Genomic DNA, 19,378 nt, shown 5'->3' with positions numbered 1-19,378 from the left:
AAAAATGGGATGAATGAAATGGAGAATGGAGGGGAGGATTATATAGCCAAGTCTTGGAATCTTCATCCAAGGGCAACGGGACGAACGCTCATCGAGACGTTCCCATTCCAAGAGCTAGATGCCGAACCGAATTCCTCTCCAAGGACTAGCAAACGAACAACGCTCCTATTTGCCGGGTCCCGACATCAATCCATGCTCCCCATTAGCTATAGTGTGTCTCCCTCCTGTCAACATCGCCTGATAATCACTGTTCATCCATCCAGGATGTCTCGGTACCATAACCGGCCTACCGAGGCATCTCCGCCTCGTACCGCATACGCTCGCTGCACGAGAATACTGAAGGCTTGCTCGCCCGGTTAAGCGGGTTGCTACTCCGCTCTCAGACAAGATGATCCGATCATGTCCTAGTATATTCGACCGCTCAGAGTGAAATATGGAAATCGGTCTAAGGTAGTGGGATAACCACACTCCCGGCTTCACTTGGCCCTGTCACTCCCGCGCCAAGGGTGTGACTCCTAGAAGCCCTATGACAGCTAGTATGGTGTAATAGAAAAGCGCATCCTTCTTTATCCTTGATAAATCTCCATCAGCTAGTGACAAATGAAGATTTTCAACAACATTCCCGTCCATTTCGTTCCACTTGTCATCTTTGATCTCAGCTAGCTTTTCACTAATGGTCGGTAAGCTATTATCCTTTATTAGAATTACCCTCATCTTCAACTTCCAAAGTGAGAAATTGCTCCTATTGAATTTTTCAATTTCGTATTTTGCCGCCATCCCTTCTATTACAGGCTGCTTCAAGAGTAGTAACAAGTTCCTTTAAAAAGATATGCGGAAGACTCACTTATATCTTCAATTTGTTCATTTATTTTAACTGCAACCCTCCTCTATCTGATCCATCTACTCATAACAAGTGCTACCAAAGCCAGACTTGGGTGTGCATATCTACTTATCGTACGCTGTGTGATTTTTTAAAATTTTTTTTAGCTACGACCCTTGTTTTATCTGGTTTATCTATTCACAACAAATGCTATCAGAGCCAAACTTAGGTGTCCTCCACATCAGAAAATAAATTAGATTATTGCTCACGCTCTTGAAAGAATTAGTTACAACTCTCGAAGTAGACTGCATTAGAAGTAATAGTGATAAAATACGAAATTGAAAAATTCAATGGAGTAATTTCTCACTAAAAGATGAAGATGAAGGCAATTCGAAGGATAGATACTTTTTTTAACGACCTTTAGTTAAAGGCCAATTGAGATCAAAAATGATAAGTGAAACGAGATGCATAGGAATGCTATTGCAAATTTTCATCCTACACTAACTGGTGGAGTTCCATCAAACATAGAGAAGGATGTGCTCTCCTACCACATCATACCAACTACCACCACCACTTACCACAGCCACCATCCTCGAAGCATCCACCAAAAGCACGGCTTGTCATGTTTGACTTCAAAAGTGGCCACTATTATAAACTTATACTAACAAAAGTTAATCCACTTGTCCGTTAGAAATGAATTCCCAGGACAAAATTACCATATAGATGTGATTAGCCTACTCTCTACATTATCCAAATAAAATTAACTCTTAGGACATTCATCCTCTTCGAGGCATTAAAGCACATTTCAACCAAACCAAAATCAAATCACAGAAAATCACACAAACCATACCCACATTATAAGAAACATCATGCTTCTCCGATTAACTGAGAAGAGGAATGCTCAAATTGGCCTCCGGCAACAACACATCAAGCAACGCCTTTGAGAGCCGATGCAATGCCACGAACGCAGAGGGCTTCAACAGATCCCTGTTGAGAATGCTCAAAATCCTCACATAATAACTAGACCTAGTGGTGGATCGAACGATACCGTTGTTCTGGTCGATCATCTCCATGAAATAGCCGATGACGAGGGGAACGGACTGGCTGCGCTTCACCTCTTCCTGTGCGTGGAGGAGCTCGCGCTTGAGATTCTTCTGATCGTTCTTGACCTACTTCTCCTGGATTTCAATGAACTCGAGCTGGCGCTGCAGCGACTTGAGCGGCCGCAGGGATCACCGTCCTCATCGGCCGTGAGGAAAGACGGGAAGAGGTCGGCGGTGAGGCTTGGAGGCGGCTCCGAGAGAAAGGGCTTGGGATCAAGAACCATCATCGCCGAGGTCGACATGAGAGAGAGAGAGAGAGAGAGAGAGAGAGAGAGAGAGACACCGGTTTCTTGGAGGGAAAGAAAACAACGAGAAAGAGGAAAGGAGTCCTTTATATCTCCGGGTGGCAAACGGGTCGGATTCTCATCGTTATTAGATTTGGATCCGATAACTTAATTATTTATCTCTCATTGTTTAACCTTTTAAAAATTACTTACTTTTGCTTAGAGATGGCAATAATATCCATACCCGACCCAACTTGACCCGACCCGACCCGAGTTTGATGGGTAAAACCCGATTTGACTGGGTTTCGGGTCAAGTTCGGGTAAAACCCGACTTGTATGAAACGGGTGCGGGTATGGAAATTCTAATACCCGCCCCGTACCCAAACCCGTACCCGACCCGAAATTAAAATTACTAAAATATTATTATAATATATATATACAAACACACACACATATATATATATATATATACACACACTAATATGTTCTACAACTTAACAATTTAGGGTTTTTTATTTTTCCTCTTTGTTTGGTCTTGTTATTTTATAATTATTTTATTTTATTTTATAAAAAATTATAATTACTTTTAAGTTATTGTTTTTATAAAAATAATATATTTTTTATTAATTTTTTTAATATTGGGGCCGGGGCGGGTATACCCGCGGGTACCCAATTACCCGTCGGGTGCCGGTGTGGGTTGGGGTTTTTAAAACCCGTCGGGTTCGGGTTCGGGTATACTAGTGGGGTATCAGGTACGGGTACGGGTATGTTAATACCCGCACCCGACCCGACCCGTTGCCATTTCTAGTTCTGCTCCCTCTGTCCTTTTTTTACTTGTTTCATTTTAAAGTTTTTTTAATATTTTTATTTATTTATTTAAATTATTTGTGAAGTATTAAATATTATTTTTTAAAATTTGCCTAATATATTAAAAATATTTTTACAATTTCTAATAAATTATATTAACTGCATATTTTTAAAAACATATTTTAAATAAATTTAATTTTGAAAAATTAATATAATTTTATAAATTTTAAATTATCAATTAATTTTAATTTATTTTTTTAATTTATGTGACATAATTAAAATGGACAAGTAAAAAAAGATGAAAGGAGTATATTCTAGAAAAACATTCTAATTTAGAACCAAAAGATTTAAATATAAATGAATAATATTTACTTTTTATATTCTTGCAAAACATTTTAAATAAATTTAATTTCTCTTATTTAACATCAAGTGTTTCTTTCTTATGAACTCTCATATTGACATATACACACCGCATAAGTAAAATATTAAATACTACAATAGACAACTAGTATGTCTCTCATATTGTAAATCATGGTGGAATTACTTTCACATATGTCTAGCATCTCAAGAATTTTTTTTAATTTTTTGGATTGCTTATTTTTCTCACTTATTTCTAAATATTTACTGTATCAACCTAATTAATTACTACAATAGACAACTAGTATTTTATTTCTTTCTTTTCAAAGGTGGTACACTAAAATTCTATTGGTAACTTATCTATGATAATAAAATCTCGCATGCAATAAGAACATACCCATCATTGCTGAAATTTTTATTTTCACATGTTTATAAAAACTTATACCACTTAAAAAAACACTTAAAATTAAGTAAGGATTTTCACATGATCATTGGGGTGCTCCGAGTTCAAATAAACACTTAAAATAATCAATGAGTTCATTAAACAATTTAAATTATTTGAGTTGTTCAAATGCTTATGCTTAAATGAAAGGAGTAAATGATTTCAAACACTTAGGACCATTTGGTGGACAAAATAAGAACACGTTATGATAGGCTCTTATATTGTATTTTTATTTTTTTTAATGATGGACTAATATTCTAAAACAGGTTTATCTTATCTTATTGACCCATTTGATCTTGTCTATAACTTAATAAGCAATCTCACAAAATAATGAAACGAGTTCATCTTGTTCTCTTATACACTAGAAGTAAGTAATGATGGAATGAGTCCCTTGAATTGAGTTAGCTAAACACATAAAATAAAAGAATGAATTCCTTAAACACATAGAAACAAAGAATGAGTTGCTTACACATTGAGTACCTGAGTTGGTTTATTTTAAAGGACTAAATTAACAAAATACTCAGTACATAAGTTGGTTTAAAATTGAGAAATGTTAAAGAGGATCTTTGTACTTCGTGTTCTATTTGTGCATGTCTCTCTTTTTGTATTAATTGAAATGGTTTATCCAACTTTTCAATAAAAACAAAAAACAAAAAAAAGACAAAACTTCATTGTTCCAATTTATAAATCTCGCTGACCCGGTCATTCAAGTCACATCCCAACCACCGATATACTACAATATATACTTAATCTAAATAAGATGTGAAAAATTAGTAACAAATACACACCATATAACACAAATATACAAAAAGCACAAAATGATGTGATACATTGTCAAACAATGATTATCCATGTCTTTGAATGTGTCAATTATTAGAGATTCACGCTGAGAGAACAAAAGCGTGTTTGATTTAATTGACAAGAAAATAAACAACGGGAGAATGAATTCCTTAAACACATGGAAACAAAGAATGACTTGTTTAAACATTGAGTATCTAAGTTGGTTTAATTTAACTGAATAAATTAACAAAATACTTAGTACATAAGTTGGTTTAAAATTAAGAAATAATAAAGAGGATCTTTGTACTTCCGCGTTCTATTTATATATGACTCTCTTTTTGTATTAATTGAAATAGTTTATCCAACTTTTCAATAAAAGACAAAAAACATCATTGTTCTAATTTAAAAATCTCGCTGACCCGGTCATTCAAGTCACATCCCAACCACCGATGTAATACAATATATACTCAATCTAAATAAAATGTGGAAAATTATAAACAAATTCACACCATATAACACAAATATACAAAAATTACAAAAATGATGTGATAACGTGTCAAACAATGATCATCCATGTCTTTGAATGTGTCAAGTAATAGAGATTCACACTGCTGAGAAAATAAAAGCGTGTTTGATTTAATTAAAAAAAAAACAAAGCGGGGAGAATGAATTCCTTAAACACATGGAAACAAAGAATGAGTTGCTTAAACACTGAGCACCTGAGTTGGTTTAATTTAAAGGAATAAATTAACAAAATACTCCGTACATAAATTGGTTCAAAATTAAGAAATAATAAAGAGGATCTTTGTACTCCGCGTTTGATTTATATTTTTTTTTTTTTGTATTAATTGAAATGGTTTATCCAATTTTTCCAAAAAAAAAAGAAAAAGACAAAACTTCATTATTCCAATTTATAAATCTTGCTGACCTGGTCATTCAAGTCACATCCCAACCACTAATATAATACAATATATACTCAATCTAAATAAGATATTGAAAATTAGAAACAAATACACACCATATAACACAAATATACAAACATCACAAAATGATGTGCTATATTGTCAAACAATGATTATCAATGTCTTTGAATGTGTCAATTATCAAAGATTCACACTATTGAAAAAAAAATGAAAGCGTGTTTGATTTAATTGACAAGACAAGGTGTGAATCATCTATATTTTGTTTACTTGGTTAATTTTTTTAGTAAATCACTGAACTTTGGTCAAATATCATTTTGATCACTGAATTTTGATTTGTTTTGAAATGCTCACTAAAGTTACTAATTATTTCAACAATAGTTCACTAGATGAATTAACATCTTCATTAGCTGACGTGAAGCTCAGAAAAAGCCTAGTTAACGCACAGTCAAAGAGTGATCTATGGCCTTCACGTTAGCTAATGAAGGTATCAATCCATCAGGTGACATGTTGCTGAAATGATTAGTAACTTTAGTGAGTATTTCGAAATAAATCAAAATTCAGTGATCAAAATGATATTTAACCAAGGTTCAGTGATTTACCAACAAAAAATAACTAGTGAAAATGTAATCACGGGGATAAATACTTTTTCATATTTATTTATAATTTTTTTTTCAATTAAACATAAGGGATATCATTAATAATTTATACATAACGCCATCTTCACAATATGTGGGTAGTAATGCAATTAACTTCATATAAAAGAATGAAAGTTCAAATCCCTTTCAAAGCATAGTTGATAATTTGGAGCACATGTGAACGGTGTGTCCATTCTATTTTATTTTTTGGGATAAAGTGAGCTTGCGCAAATAAGGAATTAATAACTCAATCTATTTGTGCCCTCGTCCTGCGTGAGCTGATATTCAAACCTGTCTCCTCTACAAAAAATGAATGCTCTGCACAAAGGACCCTATGCTAATAAATGAAGAGTTTATTAACCTCGCCTAGAATCTAGATCGTCGATAAAAAAAAGCAAAATGTAAATGAAAAAATCTAATTAAACAGAGATGATAAATAAGAGTTCGATGTAAAATTAGAGACTCTAAATCACAAGAAAACATCTCCCGGACATGTTAAACGAGTCATTGGAATAAGAGAAGAAAACCAAGTCCACATATGAACTTAAGTCTATGTATAACAACAAAAGTGGTAGACTTAAGAAAAAAACAATAAGTCAATCAATTTTCTAAATCATTGCCTTATTTATTCCAAGTTCTAATCAAATAATCCATCCCTCTCCATCCACCTATCCAATACTAAGTTAAACATAGCTTGAAAACAATGAAAACATTGATGAGCTATCTTTGGATGCTACTTCATCAAGTACTTACATGCATCTTCATCAAGGCAAGATCAATTATGTCAATCAACAATGGAGCAAACTACACTTTGAGTTGGAGATTTGCAATAGAGAGCAACAACTTAAGGTCATGGCCTACGGTCCCTCGCCGGTGTTTACCGTATATAAAAACCTACATGCTCGGCGGCCAATACCAACACGATCTCGATATGGTCATCGCAGAAATGCTTACTTACATGAACTCCATCATTCTAAACAATGATGGTAAAGATATATGGATTCTTGATGTTGATGACACTTGCATCTCTAATCTCAAGTACTATGAGAGAAAGAACTTTGGGTGAGTGCTCTTTTGTCCTTTGAGGCATTTCATCAAACACTTTTGGTTCTTCATTGAGTTCAATGAAACAATACCTTTTTTTTTTTTTAAGATGTGATCCATTTGATCGAGTGATGTTTAAGAGTTGGATATTGGAAGGATCATGTCCTGCAATTCATTCAATGTTGGTGTTTTATAAGAAGCTTATTGAGAGGGGTTTCAAGGTTTTCCTTCTCACAGGGAGGCATGAGGAGCAACTTGGCTCAATAACAGCCTTGAACTTGCTTTTGCAAGGATATGTAGGACATGAAAGATTGATTTTGAGGTAAATTAATGTGCCATTTTTGCTAATATTTTAAGTTTACTTTTCTAAAAGATTAAAAAGCCACATACATATTTATTTTATGTTACCATAGTTCATGTTTGAGTTACATATGATATGCCAATTTTGTTGACTTAATTTTAAGTTTACTTTTCTAAAACCATTATGTTTTCTTTTTATGTTATGTTTATTTTATGTGATCCTAGTTTCAAATTTTAACTTTGTTTTCATAGCATTTTCTAGTTTGTCATGTAAATATAGTTTATTAAACCGATAATATGTTGTTGTTTTTTTTTATCATTTTAAGGTTTAATTATCTGAAAACAATGTTCTTTAAATGTTATTTAATGTCATTTTACATATATATAGATTACATACTAACATTGTGTGCATATATATATATATATATATATTGGATTGTAGAAGCTCAAAATACAAGGGACAAAGTGCTGAGAAATTCAAATCGGCAATAAGAAAAGAGATAGAAGGAGAAGGATATAGAATACATGGAAATGTTGGAGATCAATGGAGTGATCTCACTGGAGAATCTATTGGTGCTCGGACCTTTAAGTTGCCCAATCCTATGTATTTTGTTTCTTAAAACGTCAGAACCATTCTAAGCTTTCTTTTCTTTTCTTTTTTTCTCTTGTGATGAACTGTAAAAGTTCATGATTGTTATTTAAGAAAATAAATTAAAATCATGATCGTCGCAAATCAACTCAATTTTATTCATTTTTTAGCATTTAAACCAAAATAAATAGTAAAATTCACATCAATTCAATTTAAATAACCTTAAATTGATTGAACACTTTAAAATGATTACTATGTTAAACATGGAAAACCCTACTTTATATTTTATCGAAGTCACTTCATCTTTTTTCTTTTTAAAGAAAAAAAAGGATAACTTACATTCATTCAAAAAGAATAAAAAAGTATAGAGATAAAGAAGGGACAAGAAAAAAAATAAAAACAAAGGGATAATGATATAGAGATAAGACAGTAAAGAAAGTCACATCATCAACTACAGGTGAAACTGTGAAAATGATCTGATGTTAAACAGATAATATTTGATTCATGGATGATTAGTCAAAAAGATAATATTTAATTAAGGGACAATCAACAAGAAAAAGAATTTCTACCTAAACCATCCCAAATACAATGTGCTTTAGCTTGCATGGGGTTGGATGGCTAATCTCCAAAGTCAAGCAAAAAAATACCTAATAAGCTGAGATTCCGGTTGATCAAAGCAATGTAGGCATCCGCACTATCTTGAAATGACATTCATGGTTTACAATGATTTAGGTAAAACTTAATAAAAGAAAAAAAAATCATGGTATATAGACAGAATGGTTGGAACAATTACTACTAATTGATAAAAGCCTAATATGATCCTTTTATTTTCAAGGCATTTTATGACGGTCTCTCTTTTTCTCTCTTTCATGCTTGATATATGAAGATTTGCTTGTGTAATTTGAGCATCTAATTCTTTTGATATCCTTCAAATCAATATATTGCTCTTAAAGCCAAGATTTCAATAATTAATATGGGTTCTAAAAGCTTTGAGTAGAAACTAGAAAGAATCATTTTTGAAAAAGGGATTGGAGTTAAAAAGTAACTTCTGGCTTTCCCTTTTATAATTTTTTTTTTTAATTTGACTATTTAATTTTTGTGATTTCCAAATCTCACGAAAGTTAGAATATGATATGCATATTATGATTTTATAACCTAAATTTTAATACTCTAAACTAAATACGACGGTATAAATTAGAATAACACTACTTTTCTATTAAAAAATGATAAGAGAGTTTTAGAGATCAACTTCCTTCCCCCACAACATTAATTACGTACGGTAAGTGGTTTGCTTACCTTATCAATATTTATACTAATAATAATAGTAATAATAATAATAATAAAGGTAACCTCTCCTATATTTTATTCTCTTTTAATATATGATTAATATTGGTATTAAGAAATTCTCTGTTTTCACATATTTTTAGTGTTTTACATGAGCGGCCCTCAATGTTGTTCAACAATTTTCTTATTATTATTACAATGTTGTTCAACAATTTACTTATTAATATTATTATTACATACTTTAATCAAGCATCAGTTTTTTTCTTATTTTTCAAAAAACACAATAATTAGAAATGATAATTTACTCTATTACGCAAAGACTCATTCGAATTTGACTTGAAAATAACCTAAAAATTCAAATTCTTTTTTGAGATCCAAACAATGATCACTTGATCCCGATCCCCATTTGATATTTATTTATTTAATTATTTAGAAATGTGGAGAAGCTACCAGTAGAGTTTGAATCTTTCAACCTTTGAGCGAGAGGAAATGAGATAACTAACTACCTTATGAAAAGTTGATTAATATATTGAACTAACTTCCCTGTATCATGAAAAGTTGATTGTTTTCATATAGGTAGCTAAGATAACAAAATACTAACTTTAGAAAATTTCACAACTAGAAGATGTAACTATCTCCCGACAACTACTTGTATCTTCTACCACACATCAGTCAAATCAGCATACCACCTCTTCCTCTAATGCCCTTTTGCTAAGTGTACATATTTCAAACTACTATGATTACATTTTTGGGTTATTGCAATTGCCAAGGATCCTTAAGGACTTTTGGGGCTCATGAAGATCTAATCTTAGTCTGGTTAAAAGCAACATAGGATCTCTTGCCCAGGCCTATTTTTAGAAGAATCTGACAAGAGCAAAAGGAGCACATTTTTAATTTTACTGCTCCTTTGCTAGTTTTGATTTTTTTAAAAAAAAAAAATTAAGAGCAAACAATCTAAATAATCACAAACTTTCTCATATGGTTTTTTCGCAAAAAGTCACTCCACTTATGATGTTAATTGGTGATCATGTGTGGCTTACAATAAGATTAATCCTAGGAATCTACATGGCTTACAATATGGTAAGCCACCTATAATCGTTGTTAACACCGTAAACCCAGACTTTATCATTGATGTAGAAGATCAAATCACAACGTTTTAAACTTTAGTGACCGAAATAGAAACACATAACAAGTAATAGACTATTTAAATTATTTATCCTAAAATTAATAATATATTCTTATTATAGGTGTCTCTAGTTCTTGGGACAAAATGATCAAACTCAAGGATTTGATCAATTTGGTGAATCGAAGTCTTGACTTGCTAGGGTCCCGTGACAGAAGCAAGTGATTTTTTAGGGATTTGTCTAATCAAGTTCCTTGAGTTATGATTCACCCCATCCAAGGATAATATCACTTTATCTTTTACTTGGTGGTCATGATCCTTTTTGAATTTTATAGTGGTGTGTACTTTCTTTATCCTTCTCGGCTACTATAAACCTTTTTCCTTGTTTCTTTGTGATTTATCTAATTTGTTTTTTTAAATATATATAATCATAATATTTTTAACAATATCTTTTATATTTATGGTTAGATTATTAATTAGTAAACTTAAGAGTCCCACACTCAATAAAATTCTACAATATCTTCGGTAAGAAAACAATTGATAATAATGCTATCATTCTTTCTTGCAGGTTGAAAGGTAAGGAATCGAACTTCGCAACTAGAAGAACATGCCTTTATTTTGGGGAAGCCTGATCACAACTCTGCCCACCATCCTCTTCATGGAAAAAAACATGCTCATTAATTAAAACAAGAAGAAGAAGAAGAAGAAGAAGAAGGAGGGGAGAATGAAAAAGAGTTCCTAAGTTGGAGATTTTGGTGGTGGAAACTAATAACATGATGTCATGGGCTCATATTCAAGATGGTGCATTCCTCACCTAGAGATCAAGTACTACAATTAGGGGGTGTTTGGATCCAGGATTGGATCCTTAGGAGTGGGAATCACAAGTATCCATGCATCTCACTCCCATATTTGGGTTAAAGTAATGGGAGTCCCATTGCTCTGATGGGATGGTTGGACCATCCCATCAAGGGGATTCCCATTACCCCCAAAATTGGGGATAATGGGATTCATGAGAGGGGGTAATGGGGTGTAATACTCATATTACCCATATTACCCCTCTCTTTATATTTAATTAATATTTAAAATTAATATAATTAATTAATAAATTTAATTATATTAATTTCAAATAAATAATGATATTTAAATTATTTTATAAGTAAAATTTTTTATTTTTGTTAATTAATTATATGTTAAAAAATTATTACTTTAAATAATTAATTATAATAACATATTTACATATTAATTAACATAATAAAATAATTTAAACATCATTATTTTTTTAACTATTATTATAATTAAAATAATTAATTAATGGGGTGTAATACCCCTATTGTTTTAATTATTATAATTAAAATAATTAATTAAATATGTAAATTAATTATATTAAGTTTAAATATTTAATTATAATAAATTCTAAATATTTAATAATAAATAATATTAAATATTTATTATTAAACATAATTTATTATTTTATACAAATGATTTATTTACACAAAAGGGTATTAATGTAATTTTCATCTTATCTCTCTCTTACTTTTTCCTATTCCTAACTCTCATTCCCTCCATTCAAACACCTTCTTCATTATCCTCCTCATTCCCCCTATTCTTATTCTCATTCCTCCTTCTTTTCATTCCCCCTCTTCTCATTCCTATTCCGCAATCCAAACGGCCCCTTAATTGCAATGGACATGGAGGACAATACCAGGAATTGGCCAAATCTTTCCATACGTTAACACCATCCAACCTTACCAAGATGATGGCAAGTATGTTTGGGTCTTAGATGTTGATGATGCATACTTGTCTAACATTCCTTATTTTCAACGTATCAAGTTTGTGTGAGTATATATATATATATATATATGTGTGTGTGTGTTTTTGTATATATTATAAATAAAATTATTAAATACTCTAACAAAAGCTTGCAATTTGTGTAAGTACTTGACTATTGTCACTATTCATTGACTCATTTGGGTTGTGACTGTCTAACCATTTTTCCCATATTAGGTTCTTAGCAATGGCAGTCGAAGGAAAAAAAAAAAAGCTCCGAGGATAGAGTCATTGACGTGTAGGTAAACAAGGACCAGACTTATCCTTGCGGCAAGTATAAGTCAAGCAATATATGATTTATAAATTTATTAGTCATTTTGATCCATGTCTAAGAACCCGGGGTTTAAAATGACTTTCGGGTGGGTTGGGTCATCGTGGCTTTCTTGTCGCATCTTTCAAAAGATATTACAATTAATTAGATTTGGACTTTAATATATGTGTGAATTTAACCATCTTGATCAATTTCTTCCCGTTTTTGGTCCTACTTCTCCAACACTCTTGATCTTCAATCTCTACCTCTCACAGTTTCAAGCATCTGGACCTTATGGTTACCTTCATTACATTCAACCATTAGATTGTTGTGGGACTTACTCTCTAGAGCAATTATCTGGAATATTTGGCTGGAACGGAACAACCGCATCTTTCAAAACACTCGCATTACCTTTTCCTAAAGTATTATTCAAAAATCATTAATATGTTGCTTGCTTGGTTTTCTACGACTTTCTTTACCCCATCGAAAGAACCGAATGAAGCCTCCAAGAAGATAAAGCGCTCCCTCGACTTTCTGAGCGCACGGACCGCATATAACACCCGGCAATCTTGACACTCCATTGATTCGAGAGTAATCTACTCCTTCCCCTGCACTCGGACTGCTCCCGTGACTCCGAGACGGATCTCTTCGCTTTCCCAGTGCCTTTATTTGTTTACTTGTATTTTTCTTTTCTCGAGTTCTTCACTCGCTGGTGAGAACTCTTTACTTGCTTTACCTTGTGAGTTAGTACTTTTCGAAACTCGCTTTTCTTTTTCAATAAAGTAGTGGTTTATCCACTTTTATCAAAAATTAACCATCTTTAAATTAGAAAGATTGTATCTTTGTTTGGCCCGCTTCCATTCATCTCCGACACTACACTTGCTGGGGTTCTTGTATGTCAAGACACCCTTCTGTGGTTGTCATGAAGTGACATCCATGATATGCTCCTAGAATCAGACTCCCTCTTTTTTGTCACCAAACTAAATTCCAAAATGATTCCCCAAAGTTCTACCATGGTGATCATCCTTCAAGACTATCTTGTTCTCATGCAATCCTTTACAAATATGCAACTTATCTTTGCCAAACGTACAACAAATCAAGCCGCCCATGTATTAGCTAAGTTAGCCAACACTCCCCGAATTTACAATGAATAGCATGTACACCCTCTTCCTTTATTCTCAGATGTACTTTATTTTAACTCTCTTTAATGTTATCTACCAATGTTTCTTTTTAAAAAAAAATATTTAGAAAGATGGTATCTCTTTCCCTCGTGATGTGTAGTTAATGAAAATTATTTTTAGGAGGATCAAACTTATCATTAAAAGTTATAATGGAGTTAGTAAAACGTAGGGGTAAACATTGCCAAAGGGCTAAATAATAAATTTTTGTACAAGTAATTTTTTTTTAAGAAAAATATAATTTTTTTTAACTATAGACTAATTTATAAAAAAAACTAAAAAGGTTTGTAAATAAAAAAAATTCTAAAAATACGATTTATAAGCTAGTGTTACAAATTGATAAACAACTAAAAGGAATTACAAAAACCCAAGGCCCATGGCCCCTTTGGCCATATTATAATATACATATAATGAACAAATAGTCCCTATGAAGTTTGGTTATTTGCAAAAAAAAGCTTTTAGTTTGAGTATTCACATAAGGTCCCTATTTTTTTTCTGACATCATATTTTTTGTCCTTTTATCATAAAAGTAACTGACGTTGATAGAAATGCCTCTCATTTTTTTAAACAGAAACACATAATATTAAATAGAAAGATAAAATATTAAATGGTAAGATCAAATATTAAACAAAAAAGTACTATATGTTAAGTGAATACTTATGTAGTTACACGAAAACACGCAATGTTAAAAGAAATTATATATTTTTAAGAGGGAAATATATGTTGTAAGGTAGAATAAATTGACGGAGTGAGCTGCATGGACTGAAAAGTAAGCTGTCAGAATAAAAGAGATTATCTGGTAAATTCAAATATCAGAGGATCTATTTGGGATGTTTTGAAACTTTTAAAGACTTATAATTAATTTTTCCTATAATATATATATATATATATATACTTAGGTTTATGTAAAATAAGAAAGAACCATTCAATAAAAGAAGAATAGGGAGGTTGGGAAGTGGGTGAAAAGGGAAGCGTCTTGGGATGCCTCATAATCCTTTGAGTATGTAAGGTGATTGAGGTTATCACCAAGGCAATAAGTGAATGATAATGCGATTAACTTTCATTAAAAAAATTTGGATTTACAAAAACCCAAGGCCCATGGCCCCTTTGGCCACATTATAATATGCAGATAATGAACAAATAGTCCCTATGAAGTTTGGTTATTTGCAAAAAAAAGCTTTTGAGTTTGAGTATTCACAGAAGGTCCCTATTTTTTCTGACATCATACTTTTTATGTCCTTTTATCATAAAAGCAACTGACGTTGACGAAAATGCCTCTCATTTTTTTAAGCAGAAACACATAATATTAAATAAAAAGATAAAATATTAAACGGAAATATCAAATATTAAACGAAAAAGTACTATATGTTATGTGAATATTTATGTAGTTACACGAAAACACGCAATGTTAAAAGAAAATTATACATTTTTAAGTGAGAAATATATGTTGTAAGATAGAATAAATTGACAGAGTGAGTTGTATGGACTGAAAAGTAAGTTGTCAGAAAAAAGAGATTATCTGGTAAATTCAAATATCAGAGGGTCTGTTTGGGATGTTTTAAAACTTTTAAATACTTATAATTAATTTTTCCTATAATATATATATATACATATACTTAGGTTTATGTAAAATGAGAAAGAACCATTCAATAAAAGTAGAATAGGGGGGTTGGGAAGTGGGTGAAAAGGGAAGCGTCTTGGGATGCCTCATAATCCTTTGAGTATGTAAGGTGGTTGAGGTTATCACCAAGGCAATAAGTGAATGATAATGCGATTAACTTCCATAAAAAAATTTGAGTTATCTACTGTTCAAAACTTGGAGAAACAATGGTTTAGGAGGAGGGTTTAAAACAAGTTAGGTCTCTTGTATACATAAAAATATCAATAAAAATAATAATTTTGAAGGTTTTAAAATTTTAAATTAAGCAAATTATCAATATAAAAAAGATATTATTTCATCATTTTAAATCGGTGAACTTCAAATAAGATGAAGAATTGTTATATAATAGCTTTGGAGGGTTTTTTTAATAGTGACTCACAAATATATTATTACTATAATTGGTTGCAATTATTAATTAATTACTTTTCATTTATGGTTGTTTTTCATAAATCAACCACATTACTCATTTATATGATCAAATTATATGATCAAGGACAAAATAATATCATTCTAAATCAAACTAAATTTTCATTTGTGACAATTATTTTGAATAAAATATTCGGCATGTTTTTTTTTCTTTGGCTTTAATGCTCTTTTTTAATTCTAATAAATTTCAAAGAGAAATAACAACTTAAGAAATAAAATTTTATGAACTACTATTAAAGTTAAAAACAATTTTACCAACACGGGTTAGTCCTAGGTTGCTTAAACGAGTTGTTTCAAGTGTAAATTATGATGACGAATCTATTTAGAATTGAGAAACTAGTAATTTAGATACTTAGTTACATAAAAAAATTCACTTATATATAATTTAAAGGCAACAAGCTTGATGTAAAAAAAACACAAACCAAGAAAAAAATTTAGATTTACACATTCAAAACAACATGAGTTTAATTAGTCAATATGATACTAATATCTTGTACATCTCCAACTTATAATTCAATTTTCAAATGATCTCCTGATTTGATTGGATACTAGAAATTGATGGCTTTAGATTTACACATTCAAAACAACATGTGTTTAATTAGTCAATATAATATTAATATCTTGTACATCGTCAACCTACATTTCAAATGATCTCATAATTTGATTAAATAGTAAAAATTAATGACTTCTTGGGATGAAATTTAATGGGAATAATCCCTATGAAAATGTCAAGTCTTTTTTATTTAAAAATTATTAAGAAACAAAGAAAAATAACTGAAATATACATATGAATCCATTGATGTGAATGATCGAGTTTTGTGGTTCTTCTAACTAATTACATGGGAACCTTAATTCAGAGAAAAATTCTGAATCTCAATAATTGAAAGCTCAACACCACATCTTATTTATAAAAAAATTTATGAGGCTCATTATAAGTTTATCCATCATAGACTCAACAATTTTGTCTCTAAAAATTTTACATATTATTATGTAAATCCACACATTTCTATTCAAATTTTATTTAAATCACTACAATTAAATCTTTTAAATTCAAATATGGTGATATACACACAATTATTAATGCAATTCGTGTACAGTTACACAACTAAATGCATATAGTTGTTAGATCTCCACAGAATGTGTAGTCCACAACTCAATATCTTGTTCATTGAATCACAATAAAGTCATCCAAACCTTGTGCATTATAATATTCAATTAATGTGTTAAATTTTGGAGGTTTGAATTGATATTTGTTTAATATCACAAGGACAAAGAGAGTAATTTATCAATAAATGTATTCAACCACCAACATGAGATATTTCAAGTCTTTGAATTAATTAAGTGGAGCTTTCTATTAAAGAACACACTCAAGCTCATTAGTTGAAGAGTCTCGTTTAATTGTTTAGATATTTTCATAAATCTTTTTGACTAAAATTTTTGAGGAGATCATTATGTTATGGTCGATTTTTATTTTGATCACTATATTTTAATTTGTATTTTTTTTGTCATCATATATTATTTTTTTTTACCGGATGGTCACTCATGGATTTTCAGACAATTTTGACTGACATGGCAGCTGATGATGCCATGTCACATTATTTTCAACTATTTTCACAGTCCAGCTGGACTGGACATGTCAGCCCTATGCCATGTCACAAAAAAAAGTGGAAACACACTTAATGTCAAGTTGACAGGGAAGATGACTTAGATCAAGTAAGTTGACATGGCATTGTGTTGAGGTGTCTTCTCCAGTTAGGATGGAATAATAATTAAAATAATGTGACGTGGCATCTTCGGCTGCCACGTTAGTCAAAATTGGGCAGAAATTCATGAGTGACCCGCTCGGTGAAAAAAACCAATATATGATGATTAAAAAGATACAAATTAAAACATAATGATCAAAATGAAAATTGACCATAACACAGTGACTACCTCTAAAATTTATCCCATAAACACCTATATATAATGCTATATAAATCTTGATAACATAAATTTCTACTTATATGTATTGTTTGAAGATTTGATATTCTTCTCAACATATGCCACGTGAAAAATAACACTTTTTTTCTTCTTATAAATGAATTTTTTGTATTTTATTTTATTACTATTACTTTTATTTTAAGATTGTGGACAAGCCACATTAACAGCGTGTATGGATAAGGAGTTAATACCTCAAGTCACATGTGTCTTCACTCTACTTGAGCTAAAATTCAAATTAGTATCTTTAATAAGGATATGAACACTCTATACACAGAGGACTCAATGCTAATAGATTTTGATATACTCGAAAGAATTTTTTACTCCTTGAAAAATACAAATGTCTTTCTTGTTTAATGTTAATGCATTTTTATTATTTTGATATACTCGAAAGAATTTTTTTTATTCCCTCTTCTCATCCTTAAACCCTGGAGAATTGCATTTTCTTACTTGAGATTATAATGAATTTTATATATCTATAAATTTATTTCAGAATGTTTATTTTTTGTTTTTTAATCACCATCTAAAATATTAAAATTTTAAATCATTTTTGCATAATATAATTATGTATAAAACCTTAAATCATGCGGTCATATTTACATATAATGTTATATACTTACTTTTACATATATATATATATATAGATATTATTTTAAGATTTGTAGGTAGAGGCAACTATCGAACTTAAAGCACATTAATGCAAAAAAATTATTTAATATTGACATCATATGAATAAAAATCAAACTATGTTATCCATTCTGCAAGCTTTATGCTGTCAAGAAATAAACCCTTAACCAACCCAACCACTCTCATAAAATAAATAATTGTTCATTGATATATACCCTGCTAAAATTAAATTTTTTTTCCCTTTTCACTAGAATATGGTGAGATTTTTACTTACTGATTCAAGTTAAGCACTCATTTTTAATTAATATATACTTAAAAAAGTTTAAAATTTACATTTTTTTTCTCTGTGGCGTTTTAAAGATTTGCCCATTTATAAGATCAATTAAAAAATATTATGTGTATTATTATTATTATTATTTAATATTATGCTATATTTGCATGGATGACAAGTTGCTTTTCATCACCAATGTTATTTTTTCTCTCTTAAAACCTAAATCTCTAAATTAAACATTAAAACTCTAAACTTCTATATATGAATGGTTTAGGATGTAGAAGTAAGAGGATGTAGAGAAATTAGTTTTGAAAGAGAGATTAGAGGATAAAAATGGTTCAAAAAACGCTTCTTACATAAATATATCATTACTCATATATTTATATTTATATCAGAGAAATAGTAATTTAAATTTTAAAAATGGAACATCTTAAGAGGTCCATAATTATTTTAATAAATTAATTACATGGTTTTCCTGAAATGGAGAAATAGGAGAAGTAATGCCATTTCCTGCCATTACCTACTCCTTTCCTTTGTCTTTAGGATTAAAAAAAAACGTTATTAATTATATCTATTATGTATCTTCAAAAATAAATAAAAAAAGGAAAATCTTGATTTACATAATCTTTTTCCACATATTGAAAAACCATGCATGTATATAATCACACGTCAATTAGATTTAATCAAGGTTGAAAAATCTTAAACCCAATCTTAAAACATAGTGATTATGC

General features: G+C 30.7%; 1 protein-coding gene and 1 pseudogene across 1 annotated transcript; one reads left to right on the top strand and one right to left on the bottom strand.

Moving 5' to 3' along the window:
* Nucleotides 1-489: 489 nt before the first annotated feature.
* LOC120273256 lies at nucleotides 490-2,207 on the bottom strand (annotated as a pseudogene).
* Nucleotides 2,208-6,748: 4,541 nt separating this feature from the next.
* Nucleotides 6,749-8,159, top strand: LOC120273529 (acid phosphatase 1-like). Its single transcript, XM_039280158.1, has 3 exons — nucleotides 6,749-7,153; nucleotides 7,245-7,457; nucleotides 7,878-8,159. The coding sequence occupies exons 1-3, from the start codon at nucleotides 6,795-6,797 to the stop codon at nucleotides 8,053-8,055; spliced, it is 750 nt and encodes a 249-aa protein (XP_039136092.1). The 5' UTR covers nucleotides 6,749-6,794; the 3' UTR covers nucleotides 8,056-8,159.
* Nucleotides 8,160-19,378: the final 11,219 nt, after the last annotated feature.

Source organism: Dioscorea cayenensis, chromosome 12, assembly GCF_009730915.1.
Source record: "Dioscorea cayenensis subsp. rotundata cultivar TDr96_F1 chromosome 12, TDr96_F1_v2_PseudoChromosome.rev07_lg8_w22 25.fasta, whole genome shotgun sequence".
Taxonomy (NCBI): domain Eukaryota; kingdom Viridiplantae; phylum Streptophyta; class Magnoliopsida; order Dioscoreales; family Dioscoreaceae; genus Dioscorea; species Dioscorea cayenensis.
Note: the sequence above shows the minus strand (reverse complement) of the source record. Positions and strands in the feature narration are given on the sequence as shown.

Excerpts from the sequence above, each read along its gene's own strand:
- LOC120273529 (XM_039280158.1), top strand. The coding sequence starts at position 6,795 with ATGAAAACATTGATGAGCTATCTTTGGATGCTACTTCATCAAGTACTT. Across the intron at positions 7,154-7,244 it reads TATGAGAGAAAGAACTTTGG|ATGTGATCCATTTGATCGAG; the intron begins GTGAGTGCTCTT and ends TTTTTTTTTAAG. Across the intron at positions 7,458-7,877 it reads CATGAAAGATTGATTTTGAG|AAGCTCAAAATACAAGGGAC; the intron begins GTAAATTAATGT and ends ATTGGATTGTAG.